The sequence below is a fragment of the Lissotriton vulgaris genome, chromosome 6, assembly GCF_964263255.1.
Source record: "Lissotriton vulgaris chromosome 6, aLisVul1.2, whole genome shotgun sequence".
In the NCBI taxonomy this organism is placed as follows: Eukaryota; Metazoa; Chordata; class Amphibia; order Caudata; family Salamandridae; genus Lissotriton; species Lissotriton vulgaris.
In genome coordinates, this window is record NC_141694.1 from 571634051 (window position 1) to 571659227 (window position 25177).

Below are 25177 nucleotides of genomic sequence, written 5' to 3' on the forward strand. Positions count from 1 at the left end.
CATGGCTCAGAGTGTCAACTGCCGGAACACGACCTGAGGGTTGTATTAGAAAAGCCTTAGGATGAAAGCCCATGGAACAAAAGAAAGGAGTCATACTCAAGGCCGAGTGCATGCTGTTATTATATGCAAACTCCGCTATGGGGAGCGCTGTTTCACAACTACGAGTTAAAGAAGAGACAATGCAGATATTGTTCCATCGTCTGATTGGTACGCTCTGTTTGTCCATCTGTTTGTGGATGATAATCTGAGGACAACCGGAGCTCCATCCTTAATGCAGAGCACAATTCCCTCCAAAAGTGGTAGATAAACTGTGCATTGCGATCCGATACAATAGCAATGGGAATCCCATGTAATCATACTATTTGTGAGATAAAGGTATCAACCAATTCTCTAGCTGTAGGCACCTTATGCAATGGTAAAAAACGAGCCGTTTTAGAAAACAGATCAACAACCACCAATATTGCAGTGTACCCTGCTTCCAGGCGAAGATCAGTAACAAAATCCATGCTAATGGTATGCAATGGAAAAAGGGGTGCCGGCAGTGAATGTAACAAACCTACAGAAAGAGTATGTGAAGCTTTGGCGACTGCACAAACTGGACATGAAGCCACAAACACCTGTATGTCATGCCCTAATGTGTCCCACCACAATCAAAAAAGACAAAACTCCTTTGTTTTTGTCACCCCAGGATGGCCAACTAATGAGGAAGAATGGCGCCAGGAAAGAACCTGATTCCTCAACTCAGGTGGTATGAAAATCTGTTCTCCATGATACAACAATCCATCCCTCAGCTGAAACAAAGGATTAAGCAACCACAGTGTCATATCAATGGTTCCCAACTTTTCCTGAACTATAGCAAGAAATTTGTCTATAGAATTACACCCTATGATCTTTTCTCCTGAAATCATGGGTCGAACTTCCACAATGGAAACATCATCCAAGGGGGCCACATGTATATGTGAGAAGGCATCAGATTTTACTTGTTGGACTGCAGGTCTGTACGAAATCGTAAAATCATATTCATTAAAAAACAATATCCATCTCATCTTCCTTGGAGTTAAAGCCCGTGCAGATAGGAAAAATTCCATATTTTATTGTCTGTGTATATCTTGATGGTATGTCTGGCTCCCCATAAATGATGTCGCCATTCCTGAAAGGACATCTTTATTGACAACATCTCTCTTTCGGCCATGGTGTTGTTCTGCTCAGCTGGTAATAACTTCTTGGAAAAGAAAGCAATGTGATGCATAAGTCCCAATTCCAAAACCTGTTGTGACAAGACCCCCACCACCGCATACTGAGAAGCATCAGCCTCCACAAAAAAAAGAAAGGCAGGATCAGGATGTTTGAGAACAGGGTCAGATGTGAATTTTTTCACCATGTCTCCAGAGCTATTGAGCTGCAGGAGACCATACAAAGGACCCCGCTTTTTTCAAACTAGTCATAGTTGTTGTGATATCTGAAAAATGAGAAATAAAACGCCTACAAAATTGGCAAAGCCTAAGAGCACCTGTCCGTCTTTTTTTGTCGGAACTGGCCAAGTTGTGATAGCCACCGTTTTTTTAGGGTCCATCTTGATACCCTTAGAGGAAATGAGAAAACTCAGAAACTCCACCGAAGACACGTGAAATTTGTATTTGTCCAAAACTGAAACGCAGCAGGGGCGTTACATAAACCAAAAGGCATAACACAATACTCAAATAAACCAAACTTAGTACAAAAAACTGTTGCATGCTGCACTTGGTCCAATAGTACAGGAATCAAGGGGAGCGGATATTCATTTTTAATTGTTACCTTATAGAGAGCCCTATAGTCAATACAGACACAGAGATCTCGTTTTTTCTTCGGTATGAAGAAAATTGGAGAGGACACAGGAGAAGAGGATTGTCTAATAAACCCAGTTGCCAACATCTCATCTAAATATGTCTGTAAATGTCTTCCTTCTGGTTCACAGAGAGCATAAATACGACAACATGGCAAAGTAGCCCCGGGAAACAAGTCAATACGACAGTCACAGTTTCTATGTGGGGGCAACATACTGGCCTGAACCTTGTCAAACACATTACCATAGTCAGCAAAAGGGGGAGGAATACAACTGTTCTCTACACCTGCACCCACTGCACACATCAGGGGTGATACCCAATCTGTAGCCTCCAAATAACAATGCTGCAGACAATATTCGGAGTCCAATGTGACAGTCCGTCTCCCTCAGTCAATCTTTGGGTTATGAAGCTGTCGCCAGGGGAGCATCGATAAGTCTGAACTAACAGTCTCTGAATGTCCATTATCACATAACACCAGGAGAGGCTCGGTTTACTTAATGAGCAACCCAAATGATAACTCAGAGCCATCAATAGCTCAAACTGGTTCATGTTGTTCTATAATACACAAGGAACATTCAATTTCTCTGCTAAATGGATATCCATAAAGTTACCTGTGGCACCAGAGTAAAGTAATCACCGAAATGGTAGTTCTCCTGCTATTCGTAAGTACCAAATTCACTGTAATAGTGAAATGACGCAGTACCCTTTGGACCGAACCCGCAATGTCATAAGGGTTAACATGCTCACTTTCTTCAGAACATAATGAAGTTATATCCTGTTGCACAAAAGCCACTGACTTATTCGAAATAATGCAAAAAATCAAGTTGGGGGGAATGAACCACTTGCCCTGTGTTCCCAGGGTCTATGATAATGTGTGGGTCAAGCGGTATATCTTGATTCTCCAATATTTAATGTCGCAGCAGCATTATCATTGGGTCTTTTCCTTTGTATATTATGCTGACCTCCACATGGAGGAAGACCAACTGGATTGACAGTAGTGGTCAGAGATAAAAAGAGGGTGTGTTGGTGTTCAGGTGAGTGTAGCTTAAAATCCCTTATACGTAGTTTCTGATGTCTTTTATTCTGTCGAACATAGGTAAAGGAAGATAAAAACAGAGGTGTGCGTGCTAAGGCCCAGTTACTAGCCTTCTGCACTCGTGATAAAGGTCAACATGTTTCAGCCTCCTGGCATCTCTAGAGGCTTTCGTCAGGACCAAGGTGCTCAAGAGTATATACTGGCTCTTTAAAGGACAAAGTGGCGCAGTAACCACTTTAATTTTTAGATAATTTATCTTAATTCATTATTACTGGGCTTACATCGAGGGATCGGGTCCGTGCGCCAAACCTTTTGCGGCGTTATCGTCTCAAGCGACTACACTCACCTGAACACCAACACACCTTCTTTTTATCTCTGACCACTACTGTCAATCCAGGTGGTCTTCCTCCATGTGGAGGTCAGCATAATATACAAAGGAAAAGACCCAATGATAATGCTGCTGCGACACTAAATAGTGGAAAATCAAGATATACCGCTTGATACGAGTGTTCGCATATGAGGGTTTTTTACCATCATGAACCCCCACACATTATCATAGACCCTGGGAGCACAGGACAAGTGGTTCATTCCCCCTAACTTGATTTTTTGCTCTAGCCTAAGGAAGCTGAATGTACTACAATTCTTTTTTCCTCCCTTGATTTTGGAATTCCTCGAAATAGTACTAGAGGGTCTCACCTGACATTCACAGGGCATTATGTTAATTCTTCCCACAATACAAATATAAATTGTGAACCAGCCTTCTTTCCTTTTCCTCCCTGGACAAAGGACCCCGCACCCCACCTATCTGCATAGGTTCAGGCAAGGATTTCGATCCGACATCTTGTTTTGGCTCACAATAATAACATGTGATGCTCGAAACCGATTTTTCTCCTCTTTCAGAGAAACAATGGTTTAATTTTACCACCAAGTTAATAAACTCCAAGCAATCCTCCGGAGAACTCACCACTTGAGATACTACATCCTTCAACTCCTCACAGAGGCCCTGATAAAACAACAATGTCCTTTGCTCAATAGGCCAATGTGTTTCAGATTCAAGCCTGTTAAAGGAAGAAATGTAGACCAACAAATCCTGCTTCCCTTGTCATAGTTTGAGCAATTCTGCGTAACTGGCCTGCATAAACACATGTTTTGCATACAAGCGACGCAGTTGCTCCTTGAAAGCCTGGAAATTATAAAGAATAGGATCATTGCTGTCCACCAAAGGGACAGACCATGTGGCTGCCGTACCTGCCAATTAAGAGATAACAAATGCAACCTTTGCTGAATCATCCGAAATGTACTTCACAGGTCCAAAGAGGATTGAAACCCCCCCTTCTCAACTGCGGAATAAAAAGCCACTTCAGCATACACCTGCTAACTACAGAGGCAAAAATAAGGGATCCCTTCTTTCCTGAGGTGGTCCCTGTATGCTTCGTGAAAGTGTCCAAGAAACCCACAACAATGGGAACTGGTTACAAAATATATGCTGAGTTTCCGTAGAAAAGAAAAGGGAAAAACAAACCAACAGTTCTGTACTTCACCAGTGATTTCCAAAGGAATAAGCAGTTCTACGAGAGCAAAGCCAAGTGCCTGTCCAACACTCCAGGGAATATGAAACATGTTACTGCAGAATTCGTGATCTGAAGAGCAAGTCCGGAACAGAGTTAGGAACGAAGGAGGCAGTGCGTATTCCAACAACGTTGCGGTTGAAGTACTTCAGGTGACATGAACTGGAATTGACACCAAGCATGGAAAAGAAGGTGTACATTGTATTTATACACGCACACAGTACGGGAACCACTGCAACCTCACCATCACTCTCAAATCAAGCCCCTACTGACCCACCTATACGCTGGACCACCCTGGCCCTCGCCACTGTCCCATGCATCTATCGCACCTGAACCGGAGGTCGCGCCTTCTCCCACCTTACAGCTAAAGCCTGGAACGACCTCCCCATCCACCTCTGAACATCCCTCGCCAAGTTCAAGAGCGGACTCAAAACCTGGCAGTTCTAACAGACTCACATCACGCTAGCGCCTCAATACTTCTTGGGGGTGATTAGCGCACTTAACAAAACTCTGATTGATTGATTGAACTGTTTTCTAATCTAACATGATATATTAGGGAGAATACACTACCTCAGCTGATAGATAGGAAAGAAGACATGACATATTTTACCTTAGCAGTCGATACCATTAATTCCCATAAATTCTTACACATACAAAAAACTGAAAGGATTCTAATATTTTTTGTCAAAGTAGATATTGCCTTCTTGATCACAGTTTGTAGAGTGGTTAATGCATTACATACTATGAGAATTGTTGGGGATTTACACATTATGAATTGGTGCAGATGGTTCAGCTGTGGTCATTGGCATAGCCAGTTGTTTTGTAATCCATTATGCACATAAATATGAAATAATGCATTTCGTATGCTTCATATTTCATGATATTTTGCTTTCCTTTCCTATATCTAACTTGATATATTTTACTCAGTCCTATTGTAAAGTCAGACGTTCATTCACTTGTGAGGCTGTAAAAATTCCCATGAGATTCTTTAACAGAACATCAAACATCACAAGGAGACTTTCTTGAAGCTACAGTTAGGATACTCTGAGCTCTCTGAGGCAGAAAGGTGTGTATTCTTTCAGCCAGGGGGTTTGTCTTTCAAAGGACGTTGGCAGGTAACCCAGTTAGGCTTGCACAGACTGGGCCCTGCGAGCTGAAGTTAGCCCGCTCTCAGTAAGCAGATTTTACACCTCTCATTATGGCAGTATGTTTAGATGCTAATTCTTATCAGCAAGGACTCTGGTGGAAAGACAAATACAATTTTATCTCTCTTCATACTTTTCATATTCGTCATATTCTCTATTGGTACTGATGGAGCAAGCAGATGAATGAAATTTCGTTCAAACTCGCAAAGTTAAACTTCCATAATAAATGTAACTGTATTAATTGGCATGTTGTTGAATTTATTAACCAACATTAGTTTTAAAATGCATATAAACAGAAAAACTTGTGGGACTAATTCTTATGGTTTGTGTTGCAATTGCAAGTATGTGAAAATAATAAACTAACCCTGTCTATTGTTATTGTCAGTATTAAATGCGGCTGTTTAATTAATAGCATGTGCATATTTGTGTGTGCTTATGTTCTGTTATGTCTTTTCTGTGGCAAAAGCTCGAGGAGAATCCTGATGGCCTAAAAGAAGAAGGTTACTATAAATGCTGCTATGTGTGCTTAGCTAGGTAACATAAATTAATGGGTTAATAATTAGCAAAGGGGTGGGTAACAGAATGGGTCTCAATTCTTTAATTAATTACTGTTTTGTGTTTGTTTAAATATTATTTTCCATGAGAGGCCTTTAGGCCTGCAAAGATGGCGTTTTCGAATCCTATCCAGAGAGGAGCCTTGCACACACGAGAAATGGAAAGTTTTACCACGTCGACAATTTTGTCAGAAAATACTGTTGAATAAGTTGTGCTTAATGTGCTCATGGAAGAGATTGTCCAAGGACAGGAAGCGGCAGGATTGCCAAGGCAAGGAAGTTATGAACTGTAGCTCGTACTTAGATACATTTTCGAGGAAGCGAAATGACTCGAGAGCAAAAGACAATAGGGCTAAAGAAATGCCCGTTCTCGGTTTGGAGATGGTCACGTCATGTTGGTGGACTGACTGTTAGGGGAATCCATGCTGCTCTAGGTTAGTGAGTTTATTCCCTAGCTTAATCTGTTTGTCTGAACCTGTGTAACAACTAATTTATGTGCATGGACTTTGCTGATTGTTGTTAGCAATGCTTGTTTGCTTTGCAATGCTTGTTTGTTTCTTTGCTGTTTGCAGGGACCTATGCTTGTTGCAGACTTGGTGCATAACCCCCTGCTCAAATGTGTTGTTCACGTGTATCCGAGTATCCTGGGTTTCTCGTGCTGCGCATGCAAATGAGACTTGTGCAGCGCATGCAAATGAGGACACTGAACACTATAAATAGGAGCGCTCGACAACGTGCTGATGCTTCGCTTCTTTGCATCGTAGCACAACGAGCGCTCCGAAGCTGATCCAGCCACGAGGATTCTGCTACCCCAACCTTCTCCCTCCTTCGTTTCCTTCCCTCTTGCTCCCGTACGTACCTGCTCCTGTTCTCCTCAGTTCTACCTATTTCCCCACAACAGTCGAGCCTCTGGACCTCGCCGGAAACAGTCCCTGCCTTCGGACCTTGCCGGAACCAGTCCCCGCCTTCTGCAGCACTTCCTGGAAAAAACGAAGAAAGGACAGTAAGCTTTTGTTACTTAGCAACAGGAAGAGAACGTTGTTAGAGAAGGACGTTGTAATTACAAACAAGCCTTGGACAGTGCAAAACGAGGCTCTCAGAGTATTTGGACAATATTGAGCGAGTTAATCTCTAAGCACATGGCGCACTAAGAACTTGATTGAGTTGCAGTTGTTGGAGTTACAATCATCTGCTAAAAAGCATAATAAGCATTGGTAACTGCAAATGTGTAATGATATGTATGCAATGTAGTTATTGTTGATATTCTATTAGTGTACTTTTGAATTATTCAGCAACAGTATTCTAGGCTACTTTAGGCCCCCCCTTTTTAGAGTTTTTAGGTGCCTTGCTGTGCTTTGGTGTGTTTCTCTCTTGTAGACAGAACCCCAGTCAAGGCCTACTTCGGAGTCTATTACAGGCTTATCCTGTGTTTTAAGGAATCAGAACTCAAGCAAAAGTCATTCCTACGAGACTGACGAAGTACAGAAGTGTGGGCATGGGTCTTTAGCTTACTGGTGTGTATTATCAAGGTAATTACATATATTCTGTACACGGTAATAACACATTAAGATATTGATGTATGGTTGTTTATATTACAATAGAACACGTAGTCTCTGCTGGTATTAAGAGTGATCAATACCCAGAACACTTCAACTGAGAAACAGAATCTGGCCTTCCAGAGACGAGAACCAGTGTTTGTCTTTTCTTGTTTCTCACTCCACTTCCCCTTTCCCTTGGGGACAAGTTGGCTCATCAAGAGTTGAAATCCTTGTTGAGATAACTGGTTCTCGAGGGGGTTGGGACTAAGCGTCATCAAGAAGGAAACATCGGAGCGTCTTGTGTGTGATTCTGCAACACTGACACAGCTCAGCCAATGGCAAATCTGAATTTGTGAAGAAGAATGCAAAATTTCGTTACTTTAGCTAGTTAGAAAGGTATAAAACCTGGCTCACTGGGAGGAGGGAATCTCTCCTCGTTTTCTGATTCCTGAAGGGCGAGACGTGCTGTTGGACTCTATGGCGCACGTAAGGACAGCAGACTTTGATTCTTTTTAGGTGAAGAGAGTTTTTAGACAGGGAGATAGAATTTAGGGAATGAAAACTTATACTTTGTTTTAAAATTCATGCTAACTGATTTGTCTTTAATATGTCAGTCTAATAGTCTTTTCCTTAAAATGATGCTTTTTTTTGCTAATAAAATAAGATTCTTTAATAAAAATGCTCTTTCTTTGAAATAAGGTTAATAAAAGTAGATTTTGAAATGACAAGCTGGTCTTGTTTATTCATGGTCTAGTTATCATTAGTTGATCCATTCGCCTTAAGTGACTTAATTAAATGACATTTGTTAAGAACCACGGTAAGAAAAGATAAACTGCAGTTGTATATAAATATGTAAATAATTTGTGAATAGGTTTGATTAATTTGGTCACATGATTCAGTCGCTCAAAAATTGTCTCGTAAGTTTATGGGCCTTAGTATTGATTCATGATTAATGGTGAGTATTGTGGAGATAGGTAGCGTTGGTGAGACAGTTTTTCAATATGAGCGCTGGATCAGTACAGTAACTGATATTGTCTATATTTTCTATACTAGTTTGACATCAAATAAAAGTTTCTTATAACTAGTCCAGATGTTTGTTAGTATGTATCCTTGCTCTGGAGAAAAGGCGGGAAACCAGAAGAATAAACTTCTTGTCTCCGCCAAGTTTGTCTGAAAAGGTGTACTCTGTACCTTTTGTAGATACGTTTGGAATAGGTTCACAAGATACTTGTCCATTTTCCCTGCTCCAAATGTTGGGTTTGTGTAACTGTAATGACTGGGGACTAAAGAAAATATACCAGGTGTGACCAAAATTGGCTTGGTAACGCCAGAGATGTATTTTTTTCATCATGAAATGTGGCATGAGGACTGTAGGAGACCTTTTTATCTGTTTCCAAATTCTTTTAGGTTTTCTTCAGGAACATTTTTTATGACTTATTATGTAGTGCTTTGATCCTGAAATCATTGACAGTGATTCATGAAGTGTTTAGGCTGTTTTTTTGGCCACATCCTATGGGCGATTGATCAATGTTTTTTTTGCGAATAATGGGATATATTTTCCTAAAAAAAGGAGAACTCCATTAGGTTTTATACATTTGTTGATAAACTGTTGAATATGTTAAGGCAACAGAAAATGAACTTCAACTGAATAGAACTGATCCACATACTATATACAGATGGAATCGCTAGGGTTATGTGTGGCTTAACAGGAAACTAACTAACCCATTCATAATGAGAAGAAGCATGCACTAGGGATGGACCTGGGCACAAAACCAATTTAACTTGCTGATTGTCATGGCTGCTACAATCAGCCCAATTTAGGATTGTGACCAGACACCCACCACTCTTGTTAGCAAATGATACATTATTAATGTCCAGTACCAACATGATGTTAAAACATCTAGTGTGCTATTTTGAATCATGCTATGTGTGAATAGATCATCAGATTATCATGGCTGAAACTAAAATTATGGAAATTGGCGGGAGCAATAAAAGGATAAATTAATTTTATTGATAGGGTGCTGTTGATGCAGCTCTTAAAGTATTTGGATTCTGTTTGGTAGAACTAGATAATTCAAATCAGCGAATAAGTAGAGTTGCATGGGCTTTTTAAAGACTCGGTTTTAGGCTACCGGATTATTCTCCGGGAGCAGAAGTAAAGGCATTTGAAACTGACACTATGAGTGCTTGTCAGGTGATCAGTTTCAACTATTATTATTATTATCATCATCATTATTACTAGTAGTAGTATTGATATTATTATTATAGTTAATACTGTTTGTGATATTGTTAAGGGTTTAAAGACGCTGTAAAAAACGGTCTAGAAATAAATTACCTGTGTTGCAAGATATTTAGGAGGAAAACAAAAGTGTCTTACGTCTGTTCCGAAATTTCAAGTGGTTTATGTCCATTGTGAGCTCAAGGGTGATTTGAATTCCAAATAACTGCACACTGTATCTGGTATTATCTCAACCAAATGAATCGCACACTGTATGTTTTTTAAACCAATTTTGCTTATTTCACCAGTAATAATTTTTTAGGAAATGCGAAAGCAGAAAATTAAACATATTTACTTTTTTTGTTTACCATTTATAGAAACTATTAGTTGCTCTCTTATTTTGTTCGGATTTTAAGCAGATAAAAGCCCCATTGCTAAAACGCATATTCCTGGAGGGTGAAATAATGACCCCAAAGGATTTGTTTGCACATCTGTGGATCCTTTCATACCTTTGCAAATTAAATTGCAGTCTCCTAATTTATAGGGGGTACATTGCTTTATCATTGTTTTTAATGCTCTTCATTGTTTTTAAATATCGAAGTCATTGCATTATTTAAGTGGGTGTCTGCTTTTTAAGGTTATTATGTATTATTGTATTTGTTTCTGCGTTGCTTGTGTGTTTACAATAAAATGTAAGCCTGTTTGTGTATTTGGCCACTTTGGATTGTTTCCAATATGCCGTTCCTGCAAATGAAGGTCTAATTTTACTTGTTTTTTTCTTTTTCTTTTTTAGTTTGCATCACTGGAATTGTGGGTAAAATAGAGATTGTACTTCAGAAACGAGATAGGGTTACATGGGCAAAGCTTGGCGAGCCATTGGACGGCCATAATTCATTCATCAAACGAACAGACAGAGGTATTTCTTCAATAATGTTTATAGCGCCTTACAAAGTTATGTTCATGACATTATATTCATTGAGGTACTGAAAAAAGCTCCCATTTGATAATTTCTCTCAAATGTTTTGAATGTGTAACTATAATATTAGTCGCTACTGTTCTCTACATCTGTTTCATATATGCCAACATTTTACAAGTGGAAAGTGGGAGATTTGAAATATAAAGAATTCAGGGAATGCATTTTCCCAATTGACACACATTGTATCAGAGTTAATTTCCGGCAGGTGGCAGGTAAATGAAGCATTTTTTTTGCCTTAAATCATCGAGAGCCTCCAGACTGAACCGAGTCAGTTGACATGCATGTTGATTAAAAACACATTAATCTTTGATTTGTTTGGCTTGACTGAAGCATCTCAATCTAATATACAATTTTTTTATATATATCTATATATCTATATATATCTATATATATATATATATATCTATATATATATATATATATAGATATATACATATATATTGCAAACACAGCAGTTCAGGTTTCCCAGCCATTACAGCGCTCGTTATGGGTGCCTCTCCCTACGGCAGAACCACGCCGTTTCAATATTCCATACACTTCCTTCGTATCACAAAATAATTGGGGAGCACTCCTTTAGGTTTCCACAGCAAGATTTTTTTATTCAGGATCTTTTAAGCATAAAAGCGAGTGATCAACGCGTTTCGATGCTGCTGGCATCTTGCTCACGATCAACTCAACACTTTTTTTTTGGCATTATTTAAAAGCATTTGTGGATGTGTATTACATCACTTCCTGTTTCCTGATTGCAATGTATTGTGGGTACTGTAGTTTTACATAAAAACCACTGCAAAAGTGAAATTTATACCAAACAAGTAAAAATTATTTAATTTACACATTTTTTAAATAATGAGAGAATTAATTTCTTTTACATTGTCCATTCCATTGCGTTGTAATTACATTGCATGTTTAGTACCCTCTAGTGGGTTTTGGTAACCTTTCCTTCATGATTTTATTCCCTCCAGTGGGATTTCGTAGGGGAACACAAATTTATTTTTCTTATTGTCCTCTCATTTGTATTTCTTTTTCATATTGTCCTCTCATTTGTATTTATTTTTCTTTGTGTGAATTCTTTTATTACTTTTTGTTATATTTTTGATTTTTTTATATACATTCATTTTTTTCTTTTTTTGAAGTTTTATGTCTGTTTTCTTTTCCACTCTTGTTTCTTTTTCCAAACATTTTTGTTGTTATCTTTATAAGTGAATATATAACTCCTCTGACTGATTAAGGCCATGCGGACTCAGAGTTCGGAGTTTCAAAATGTGACGTGACTCTTTCTGCCGTAAGAGTTTCTCTCTCGGACTTTGTTCGGAATTGTTTCAATGCCGTAAAATTTCAATTTTTTCCAATCTCCATTGTGTACTTGCTCCATATGTTTTGCAACTGCATTTGCTCTGTCTTTATGGGTGGTTGCTCTCACATGTTCCATTATACGTTTTTTGAGTACGCATTTTGTACTTCGCACATACAGAAGTGGGCATGGGCATTCTATCGCGTATATTGTGTATTCTGTTTTACATGTGATCAATTGGCGTATCTCCCACATTTTGTTGTTTGTTGTTTGGATTTCCTTTGTTTGTTTTGCAATCTGACACCTTTTACATGTGTAACATTTCACGAAGCCTGTTGTTTTTAAGCCAATTATCCCTTTTCTTTGTTTTGCAATGGCTGTGAATCAGATGGTCCGTCAGATTTTTTGCCCTTCGATAAGTTACTGTTGGGTGTTTTCCTACTATTCTGCTCACTGTATCGTCCAGATGTAGCCCAATGTAGCCCAATGTAGCCCAATGTAGCCCAAAGATGGCCTCCAGAGACAAAAAAAACAAATGTAGCCCAAATATCAGCCAGATGTAGCCCAAATATAGCCCAATGACAGAATGTCCCAGAGTGTTCTAAAGAACAACTAGAGCGCTAACAGTCATACATAATAACTGAGACTTATAGTTAGGAATTAGCATTTAAAAAACCTATTAAATTCACAGAAAAAACCATAGGTTTCACACCAGTTATAGTTAGCTGGAAATTTTACTGGCATAAAACCATTGGAATTCCCACGTTATAGTTAGTTCGACTCACTATAACTTGCGCGTGTAATGCACTGCTGATGACATCACATATTACATCACTCATGACATGGTCAGTGACATCACTCATGACATCACTGATGACACCATCCAGTGAATGTGTGTCTTTCTGAAAAATATACATGTTTTATATATGTATATGTAAAGGTCAATGGAAGAATAAATGTTTAAATAAGTGTCTAAATGGATGTTTTTTTTAAAAAAATGATTGGTTAACTAGCTTATTAAGTGTATCTTAGTGAATACATATATTAGCGAGTAATGTTTAAATATTTAAATATATGTATCAGTGTTTCACTTTGTGTATAAGTGGCTGCATGGGTTGGTGAGTAGCTACATGTGTGTTTATATGGGTTATTAGATGTTTTTTTTAGTATCTTTATAATTGTCTGTTTGATTTGGTGGGGGTGTTACTTAGCACATAGATGCATCAATGACTGAATCACTGTTTGTATGTGTTTTGAAGACAGCATATGTGTCGGACTGTTTGGGTGAATGAGTGTGTATATGTATGTGTTAGTAAGTGAATGAATGTCTCACTAGTGTCTTTATCAGTAACTACATATGTTTTGATCTAGTATATGTGAGTATTGATGTATATAAGTGAGTATATGTGAGAGTGAGAGATTGAAAGAGTTCTTGTTTTTATAAGTATGTGTTTCTATAAGTGATTGTTTGAGAGAGTAAGTATGTGTAAGTTTCCTTAGAAGTAAGGTGGTAGTGTGTGTATAGCTGTATATGCAAAAAAATGGATGTTCAATAGTTTATTTGCATGTGTGAGTATGTGTGTGAGCAAGTTTTGGAAGACTGTCGGTGTGTTAACGAATGTAAAGGTGTCTCACTACATATGATAAGTGAGTATATGTATGAATGACTATATAGAACTGTTGGTGAATGAGTGGATGTGTATATAGATGGTGGAAATACTGAATTGGTTGTTGTAACTGGTATAGGTATCTCCACTTTTTTGTAAATGTTAGTTTCTATTTTTGAATATGTGTTTCAAGGGTTACTTTACAGTGAAAGGAGGTCAGTCACTCTGTCACAAGGATGGTGTCATCAGTGATGCCATGAGTGATGTCACTGACCATGTCATGAGTGATGTAATATGTGATGTCATCAGCAGTGCATTACACGCGCAAGTTATAGTGAGTCCAACTAACTATAACGTGGGAATTTCAATGGTTTTATGTCAGTAAAATTTCCAGCTAACTATAACTGGTGTGAAACCTATGTTTTTTTCTGTGAATTTAATAGGTTTTTTAAATGCTAATTCCTAACTATAACTGGTGTGAAACCTATGGTTTTTTCAGTGAATATATATATATATATATATATATATGTCACTCAAGGGAGGGTGTGGCTGAGAACATTTATTCAAATTGTGTGGCTGTTTAAACCAGAGATGCGTTTCAACATTTTCATGCCTTTCTCAATCTGGAATTGAATAACGTGCAGGTAGGTAATGCAGTACAAAATCCATTTCTGTTAAAATGAATACAACTCGCAAAAGTTCTTTTTCAACAAACTGGCGTCCTGGTAGACCTATTATCCAGCCTGTTCAGTGCAAGTTATTAATGCAGCTCTGACACGTTCTCAGTTATTGAAACAATGTTACACACAGCCCTCGATGTCTTTCTGTTCTCCTCCACAAAGGGCTTGCCACTCACCCTCGTCTTCGCTGTAGAGAGAGAGAGAGCAGAGAGAGATGTAAAATTAAAACATACATTGATGAAGACAATAGAGCTCTATTTTAGGTCTATGTTTTGTTCTGTATATGTGCATGTATTGGTGGGGATTAAAACATGAGTTTTTGTGTCTGTGTGTCTTTGGCAGTGTGATTTGCACTTGTGATTGTGTGGTCTTTGTTTGGAACAACGTTAAATGTATTATCCCCTTTTCGGCTCACTCAAGTCCTTGTGGCGCCAAACAGTATTGAACTATATGTTAACAGGGAAACAAATAAAGACCAAAAACTCAAGCTGGCTGATGTTTGCCAGCCAAATAGTACTGAAGTAAAGCTAGAACAAGCATTGATAAAGCCATTTCTTTTTGTGTTTGAAATTAGATTTTTTTTCATGCACCAATAATATGTTATGTGGAGTTCAGTGTCTAACCAGCTTGTTACTCCCATTGAAGGGAACACATGCTAATAGTGACTTGTTACATGTTTAGTGGACTGGTGCATAAAATAAAAATAGGACAAATGCACAAAGTTGTTGAAATTCTAGCCTTATTTGTTCAATATTTGTAATTAGAAATGTACTCACCTTAACAACTAGTGTTCTTGATGCAAAAGTTAAAATAAAAGCCCTGCTCTGAGGATTTTCACCATTCTATTTAATAAAATCTAAAAACTTTCTCCAAAATTCTCTTCTTCTGCCTTGTGCCTCCTCTTTATATATGTACTCTTCTCTGGATAGACAGTTTATAAGTGACCCTGGTGGCTAAGAGAAATGGGACGGGGAAAGATCCAGTAGATGAACGGAGACATAGAGAGAAGAGTATATGAAGGTTGTGAAGTTAGGGGAGAAGCAATTGGAGACTTAAATAGCGTGAAAAGATATGTAACGTAGAGAGAGAAGTAAAGTAAAAATAGAAAGGTAGGATATCAAGGATTATAGATAAAGAGAGGTAGAAACAGAGGTTTTAAAGTGCAGTAGAGAGATACAGGTAGATAGACATGCAGTAATGAATGTAGAGAGAAGCAGGGGGGTCCATTACTCCAAGAGATGGGGTACAGATAGATATGATGTAGAAAAATAAGAGAATAAAAGATAGGTAAAGGTGATGATGGATAGAGGTAGATAGAAAGACTTGAGTAAAACAACGCAGGGCCGGATCCAGGGCAGTGCGACCGGTGCCATCGCAATGGGTGCTGACTTCGCGTGAGGGTGCCCTCTTTCCAAGTATATCAACCTGCTTCTGCGTTTCTTGACTCCAGCAATTTCGAAACAACAATAAAAATGTCACGATAACTCTGGTGATTAATGTTCTTCTTGGAGAGAGATCAACGTTTTGTCCAGTGGAAGTTTTGACAATTCGTAGGGTAGCACAGAGGGTTAATATGCCTGTTGCAAACAGCGTGTACTATGCAGCTTACAAAGTGCATATAATGTAAATAGGTCAGTGGATTACTGCTTTTGTCAGAGAGATCCTTTTGTTACTTGCAGTATGTAAGGTAAAATCCTAATATAGAGAAGTGAACTATTAACTGTAATCAAAGAGCTGCATGAAATAGAATAGAGCGTATGATTCTTTTCCCCAGTCACTCATTATCCTAATGTCACAAAAAGGCTTAAATTGGGTAGAACTCAATTCCTATTAGTAAAGACAACCTCCAACCATGGTGGTACGTTTTAAATTCTGAATCTATGCTTCTCCAGACCAAGCACTTTTAAACTATACTGCCTACTAGTATGCATAACATGTGTTTCCTACACCTTGTGTCATATGTAGCATTTCCTATACACTGATTTACACACTTTATTATTGATTTTCTCTGTGTAATGTATGTGTGTGATGTAAAGGGCTCTGAGACCCTACAATGGTATGAGTGGCGCTGTAAAACTAATTAAACACATCTGAGAGAGAGCGGTTATAGAGACTAGAGGGGCACTGTTAAAGGGTGTTGGTGAGGGAGTCCATGTTTGGAGGTTGTCAGAGGGAGGCGCCAACAAACAGTGTTGCATCAGGCGCCACCTGCGCTAAAGCTGGCCCTGGCTAAGAATTTACTCCAAGCATTTTGAAAGAATATGTTTGAATCCCTGTTTGAAGAGGTTACCTATTATCCTATGTTACTAGTATTTCAAGATGACGAATCCCACTTTTAACATTCAAATACATGTTAAACTTGCATCTACTTAATTTAAATGCCCCATATTGAGAACTATGATGTGTTTTGCCCAGGGCCCTAAAAGCAAATCTTCTGATTATCTAAATCTCGCATCTCTATCAGGTGAACAAAGAGTAACCCTAAAATGAAAGACCACTGCTAATACATAACTGCCTGCTCAGAATAAAAGAGGCACTTCTTTTATTATAAAAAGTGTAGAATTCATGCTTATTTTCTGTTGAGTGCATCGCAGTACATTTGATACAAACTGTTTCTTCTCTGGCAGCTAGATGGGATGGTATCAATAAAATGGTGTACCTGTGCTTCCATGCAAGACCAAAAAAAGGCCTATTCACAGCGATAAATTTGCATGTATTCGTACTTTTGTTAACTGAATTTTCTTACTTTGCCACCTGCCAAGGAATTCATAAAACAATCTCATGTAGTGCATTTTCTGGTACGGATGTCTTCTCCATGAATGTAGAGAAAGTCTCAATAGTAAATTCCACTCAAGGGGTAGGAAGTGGGCGGTCCAAGGTGCAGTTCACCTTGAAAGTTTGGGAACACTTAAGCATTTGTGAGCATTCTCAAACTCATCCCTAACACCTTTAGCATCCTAGACATGGTCAGGGATATACTGCAGCCAAAGGCTAAAGTAATTCCCTTGTAGATAGGCAGGATAATTGATTACCCCTAGATTTGCTCTGGACATATGGGGTATGGGCAATCTCTATGGGGACAATGTTTTTACCTTGGAGATTTTTTAATTAACATTTCCACAGGCAGCTTCACTGACTCCCCCTGTGCGGAATTCTTCTTTATGGAGAACTCCATACAGGGGAATTGGAACCTAAGAAAAAGAGAGAGAAGGAGAAATAGAGAGATAGAGAGAGCGAGAGAAAGAGAGAGATTGGAAACTTCAGGCCACTCCCTAACCAATGAGGTAACAGTTCCCACTGTTGACCCTGCCCATACTGTTCAGCACTTCCTGGATGTTTGCTCTAACTATTCCCACGGTGCCCTTCTCCTTCTAAAATTAACATGGCAGAACCTTTCTTACCCTTTGTAGTCAGGGACTTAAACACGTCCTCCTCTGTGGTCACTCAAACATGGTTCTTGGGGCAGCTTCACTCTCACTGGGCCTGGTGCCAGACTGGTTAGGCGGGGAGAGGAAAACGGAAGGCCAAGGTAATAGCTACATCTGCCTGAAAGGTTAGATCCTTTTTAAATTAAATATGTTCCTGGCGACAGCCAGATGGTCATCCTGCCACAGAAACAGAATTCCTTCCTTCCCCCAAGGGCTTTGTCTCAGCTCTAGGAGGAAGTGCATACATCATCAGAGAGCTATACAACTCCTGGGTGACTGTTGGTAGCTCATACAAATTGCCTTCTATAGGCTTTAGACAGGCAACAGTTAACATTTCTAAAGTACGTATTTTATATAATTTATCACAAATCTAACTTTCATAGTGAATTAGGCTTGTAATAAATATTTTAAACAGTCCCAAAATGAACTCTGTAGCCGCTTCCTAAGCGGAGATAGCCAATATTAAATGTAATATTGTATTCCATTGTTTTTCTATAGAACAGGTAACCCTGCAGCAGTAAACATAGCTCTGAAATCGTTTTCACTGTAAACACGTTTAACATTAAGGGCCATATGTAGGTAATATGTGTTTTGCGATTCTCAAATTGCGATTTTTAGGGAATCGCAATTAGAGAATCGCAAAATGTAATGTAGGTAGGATTAGCAAAATATTTAGCAAATCCCACTTATTCCTTATTTGCGAATCGCAAATTGAGATTCGCAAATAAGGAATACCTTCCCATGTATTCCTATGGGCAAGAAGGCCCATAGGAATGAATCGGAAGACATTCTCAATTTGCGATTCTCAACTATAGAATCGCAAATTGAGAATGCAATTTCAAGGTTGCAAGGGTGTCAATAGGACACCCTTTTGCACCCCTGAAATAAACATGTGTGCACATGTGGCACACATACATCCGCTAAGGGCATGTATGTGCGCCACATGGCAATTTGAAAAATGCAAAAAAGTGTATTTTTCAAAGAAATCGCAAATTACCTCCAACCGGAAGTTGGTAATAATATGCGATTCCTTAAGCCAAAATCGCACAACTTGGGTGCTTCCTACATTGCATTTAAGGAATCGAAATTTGGGATTCCTTAAATGCATTTGCAAAATAAGGAATCGTAAATTTTGCGATTCCTTATTTTGCGTGTGGGTTTTTGTGTGCTACATAGCACATTGCCCAAATTGCGATCGCAAACGCTGGAATGTTGCGAATTTCTGCATTTGCGATCGCAAATGGGCTACCTACATACGGCCCATAATCTTTACATGTACTACTTTAAATTCCATAAATGCTGCCTTATTGCATGTCATTCCAACAATTAGGGGTGACTTGTCAATATTTAAATGGAGGGTTTAGGTCTGTCAAAAGGGGTTATTTAGACAGGTCAAATTTCACATCTAGGCTGCTGGTAGCAAGCCTGCAGTCATGTTTACCGTGACTCTATACTGGATGGCACAGTGAGTACTATAGTCTGCTTGTGACATTTAAATTCCAGACCCTGGGTACACTGTGGTACCTTGTCCTCAGGACACATGGGAAGGCTAAATATAACAAATAAGAGGATGCCAATTTCATCATGTTGAAGGGGGGGAACACAAGCACTTAGTAGAGTTCTACAACCAGCAAAAGAGTCTTTGGTGGTAGCTTCTGAAGGATAGCCATCTAAAATGCTCCTCTAACCTGAATATTTTCTAACCTTCCTGTCTTTGACTTCATTGTTTTCTAAAATCATTGAAGACTGCAATTCTCCCCCTTTAGACTAACGTTGTGTGACATTTGAGCCAAATTCTAAGTCAGTTTATTGAATATGGCCCACTGTCCCTTTTATTGTACCCTTGTGTCCTGGATTGTGCACTTTGCTCTGCTTTTATTGACTACCTTCCTCTAACATTTTAGTAATTTGCCATTTTTGTTTGTGAAAGAGGTTTTAGCAAAAAAGTATACAGTCTACTGATCCTGATTTTATTCCTTGTCTCTAGTTTTTTTTCAGCAGGGTTTGAATAAATAGGATCTAACCTGCGAGTCAAGGAGGTTGGAAAGAATGATGGATTAAGCCGGAGAAAGATTTTTTTCTGACATAAGGCCTCATTTAGAATTTGGTGGATGCACACATCTGCCATAATGTAGCAGATGTTCAGAGTGTAAGGATATCTATTCACTTTTAATAGGGCACACAGGACATCTGGCACTTTTTGTGTGGATGCCCCTCATCCCTGTGGCGATTAAGATTCCTTCAGGAAGGCCGTAAAAATGCTGCCTTGATCCTGGTAGATCTTTCTGCAAGTTTGATACTGTTACCTACTCTATTCTTTTCAAGTGCATGGCTCAGATAGGCTTTGAAGCACTGCCTGGAGCAAATTCAAATAATTTCTGGTCAGTAGAAAGCAACAGATTTGTCGTTTTTGGGGTGCCGCCGGGCGCCTTATGGAGTCCCACATTGTTTCATATTATTATGTATGAGCCCCCCCTCCCCCCAGCTAAGGTGATAGAATCATATGGCATGGAAATTAACCCATAATTCGATGATACCCAGTTGTTCCTCAATTTTGACTTTACATCCTTTGATACGTTTGAGGCTTTCAGATCTTGTCTTAGTGATGTTTTGCATTGGTTGCCTGAGAGCCATCTGCCATGCAACACACAGAAAGAAGAGATTGTTTTCTCTGGTCAGGGAAAAGAGCACTGGCTCAATAACTGCTGGCCTAGAGATCTCCCTCTCCCAGCTTCAAACACAATTGCTAAAAACTTTGTTATAAAGTTTGATACTAATCTGTATTTCTAACCGTAGATCCTTGATACTGTTGGAACCTGATTTGCCTTACTGGTCTTGCTAAGAATGTTTCTCAATCTTTTTCTGTGTGCAACACTGTTGGACCTAGATTACCCAAGCCTACATATGGTAGCTTGGCACAGTAGTGGTCTACAGCTAACTCCCGGCGTTGGCTAAGTACTTACAAGCCTTACCCACAGTAACACAGTGATGAACCACCAAAATAAAGACACAACACCTTTGTTTGGAAAAATACCGTTACCTTTTATAAAAATAATGTGACTCTTTGAATGCAAATTATACAGGTTACCACATCAGTTTCACTCAGACATAAACGTTACACTTTTGTCTTGGGAAAATACACGACGCTCTTCTTGCTGTGGAAAAATTACAGTGAAACAGGTTCTATTGGCAATGGATACGGTGAGGAATGAATAACACTCTTCTGGAATTAGGAAGACTCCAGGGGAATTACACTATGCAATATCACTTTATATTAACAATCAATTTCATCAACCTTTTATGACTTGAACCAGCCCAAATCCCTGGTTGTTTCCTTAACAAAGGGCTAAGAACTCTCTCCCCTCCTCTGTACCTTCACACAGAGCTAGAATGTACACTTACAGACACCTACAGGGTTATCAATGCCTATAGATGGTTCCCCAATGGGCTAGCACTGTCCAATAACCTATAAAACTGAGGAGGGGGGTTAGGGGGTTACTATCCCCTCAGCTATTATGGCACAATTTAGAGTTTGCTCAGCCACCACGTCAGGGCACTTTGTTATGAGTCAGATTGGGTAGTTTTTGGTTTAACAAGAGCCCCTAAGGCACAACACCGTCCTGTCTCTCCCCCCACTCTCCTTACTGTTACAGTGGCAGATCCGCCACAGTCCTCCTCTCTTGCCGGCCAGCCGGCCTCAAAGGGCTTCGCCCAGCTCCCCTGTTTGTCTCCTCAGCTTGAGCTGGCGCTGGGGCGATTGGTGTCACGCTGTAGGGCTAAACGTGGGGACTCTCCCTTTCCTGTTGCCTGGGGCGCTGTTCTGGTGTCGCGCTGAGACAGGGACACGGCGGGGCACTCCCGGTGTGGAAGCGCCAAGCAGGCTCCCCCGACAATCGTCTCCCTCGGTGTCCGGGCGTCTCCTGCGCGCTTCAGCTCGTCTGCGCAGCTGCGGGAAGGTAGTGCTCCGGCGGGAAGTCGACGCTGGTCACCTGACGCGAGCGCGTCTCTTCACGGAGGCTGCTCGCAGTCCAGACACGCCTCCCGGAGGCCTCGCCTCTCCCGATCCGCCTCCTCAGCAGCCAAGGTTAGGACAGCGCGGGCGCGAGGGATTAGTATTCCCGCCCGGCGCGGCACTTTCGCCGCTTTGCCTGCCCAGTCTCTCCCCTCACCTGGCACCACGGGGATCACTTCTTTGAAGCGGCGACTCGCTCCTCCAGGCTGCCAAAGTTCTCTTGACACGCGCCTTCTTTATGGCGCGACCAATGACACTGGTCACAACGTGGGGCCCACAGTTCCTCCTGCAGACTGTAAGGTGAGCGTTGGCAAGGGGGAAATCAATGATGATCTTCAATAGAAGTGTCTTGACAGCTTCCACAGGCGCAGAGTGAGAAGGGTCTCCCTTCACAGTCAGTTAGCTGTTTTTCTCCGCAATTAATGTATGGGGAGGGATTGGTCAGAGGCTAAAGGGGGAACAACCCTCTGAAGAAACTGTCAGCCTCAAAGACAAACTAGCTGCTCTCAGTGTGTCCACCTCCTCTCACCACTGCCTCACTCCTCCACTCTTGGGTCAGCACAAAATGGCTGCTGGTCACTGGCCTTATATAGGGTGGCCTGAGACCTGCAGAATTCTCTAGGGTATTCTAGAAAGTTCCCTAATGTTAACCTATGGACCTGTCCTCCAGTGGTGTCCGTTATGGCAGTTGGTGGACACCATTTTAGGTCTCTGGAGATCCCTAGATTTTCAAGGGGGCTGACTAGGCCTCACAGGTTATGAGGGAAAAATGGCGTCATCGCCAAGGAGCACCTAGCCTCCTGACAGCATTAAAAAACTCCTGATGGACATATGTAAAAATAAAAATAGAAACTCTGGGAGGCTAAGGGGGACAAAAAAAATAAATCATGGTGGTTAGAGTCTTCCCAGAAGCAGACAGGTCTAACACGCGTCCCCCCCAGCTGAAAGTGGGGAGAACTACCCAACCCCTTGGGAGTCCTCATCACTAAGGCGGAAATACCTGGATAGACCGTCTGCATTGGCATGGTCTGCCCCAGGTCGATGTTCCACCCTGAAGTCCATTCCCTGTAGGGAGATGGACCACCTTAGCAGCTTGGGATTCTCCCCCTTCATTTGCATCAGCCAACGAAGGGGGCGATGGTCAGTCTGAACCAGGAAGTGCGAACCAAACAGGTATGGTCGCAGCTTCTTCAGAGCCCAAACCACCGCAAAGGCTTCTCTCTCTATTGTACTCCACCTCCTTTCCCTGGGGAGTAGTCTCCTGGACAGGAAGACCACGGGTTGATCCAAGCCCTCATCATTTAGCTGCGATAACACTGCCCCAATGCCATGTTCTGACGCATCTGTTTGGACAATGAATTCCCTAGCAAAATCAGGTGCCTTGAGAATGGGAGCGGAACACAATGCTTGTTTCAAGGTCAGGAAGGCTCGCTGGCAAGCCTCCGTCCAGACTACCCGTCGGGGTTGCTTCTTGGAAGTAAGCTCAGTGAGAGGGGCCACGATAGTGCCATACCCCTTCACGAAGCGACGGTAATATCCAGTGAGGCCCAGGAAGGCTCGGACCTCTGTTTGAGTCTTGGGGGGCTCCCAGGCAATGATAGCCTCAATCTTGGCCTGGAGGGGCTGCACCGTCCCTCTGCCCACCAAGTGACCTAGGTACACCACCGACCCCTGTCCGATCTGACACTTGCTGGCCTTGATTGTCAATCCAGCCTGTTGTAGGGCATGCAGAACAGCTTGCAGATGCTGCAAATGGTCCTCCCAGCTGCTACTGAAGACAGCAATGTCGTCCAGGTATGCAGCAGAAAAAGCTTCCATTCCAGAAAGGACCCTGTTCACCAGCCGCTGAAAAGTGGCAGGGGCATTCTTGAGCCCAAAGGGCATCACGCGAAATTGGTAGTGTCCCTCAGGTGTAGAGAAGGCTGACCTTTCCTTCGCCTCCTCCGTAAGGGAAATCTGCCAGTACCCTGAAGTTAGGTCAAAGGTACTTAAGTATTGAGCAGCTCCCAGCCGGTCAATCAGCTCATCCGCCCGTGGGATGGGATGGGCATCAGTTTTGGTCACTGAGTTCAAGCCTCGGTAGTCCACACAGAACCTCAATTCCGGTGTGGTGCCTGGTGGGGCAGCCTTTGGTACCAAAACCACCGGGCTAGACCAAGGGCTTCCAGAAGGTTCAATCACTCCCAGTTCCAGCATCTTGGCGACTTCACCCTTGATGCTGGCCTTCACCTTGTCCGACAGCCGGTAGATTTTAGACTTCACAGGTGGGCTGTCTCCTGTGTCCACGTCATGGGTACACAGGTGGGTCCTACCCGGGACAAGGGAGAACAGAGAAGAAAATTGCCCCAGGATCTGGCGGCAATCACCCTGCTGTTCAGGAGTTAGGGATGGCGAGAGAATAACTCCCTCTACCGACCCATCCTTTTCTTGGGACGAGAGAAGATCAGGGAGAGGTTCGCTTTCTTCTTCCTCTGCTCCATCGGTTACCATCATCAAGACAACCGCGGGCCTCTCATGATGTGGCTTGAGGCGATTGGCATGCAGCACCCTGTGGGGCTGCCTCGGGCCTTAAGATCCACCAAGTAGGTGGACTTCCCCTTCTTTTCCAACACCTCAAAGGGGCCTGTCCAACGGTCCTGGAGGGCATTTAGCTCTCCAGGTTCCATCACCCACACCTTCTGTCCAGGCTCCAGTTCCACTGGGTGAGCGTTGTGGTCATACCACTCTTTCATCACTGCTTGGCTGGCCTCCAAGTTGTCTGAAGCTTGCTTCCACAACTTAGCCATTTGGCTCCGGAAGGCCAGCATGTAGCTCACCACGTCCTGGGGAAGTTTTCTGGGAGTCCGTTCCCATCCGTCCTTCACCAGGCTGAGAGGTCCCCGTACAGGGTGCCCGTACAAAAGTTCGAAGGGGCTGAAGCCCACTCCCTTTTGTGGCACTTCCCTGTAAGAAAACAAGAGACAGGGGAGGAGGATGTCCCATTTCCTCCGCAGGCTCTCAGGTAGACTCCTGATCATACCTTTCAAGGTTTTGTTAAACCTTTCCACAAGACCATTGGTTTGTGGGTGATAAGGAGTGGTGAACCGATAGGTAACTCCACACTCCTTCCACATAGCCCGCATGTACGCTGAAAGGAAGTTAGTCCCCCTGTCGGACACAACCTCCTTGGGGAAACCCACTCGGGTAAAGATCCCCATCAGGGCCCTTGCCACCACAGGTGCAGTGATGGTCCTCAGAGGTATTGCCTCTGGGTACCGTGTGGCATGATCCACCAAAACCAGTATGAACCGGTGACCAGCTG

The 25177-nt window shown here is 41.5% G+C and overlaps 1 protein-coding gene across 1 annotated transcript in view; it reads left to right on the forward strand.

Annotated features, from left to right (window-relative positions):
- The window catches only part of CYB5R4 (cytochrome b5 reductase 4), a 1096982-nt gene that overhangs the window by 610768 nt on the left and 461037 nt on the right, over positions 1–25177 (forward strand). The window contains exon 10 of the mRNA XM_086926570.1: positions 10676–10798. Within this exon, the coding sequence (XP_086782696.1) occupies positions 10676–10798 (123 nt within the window). The remainder of the gene's footprint in view (positions 1–10675; positions 10799–25177) is intronic.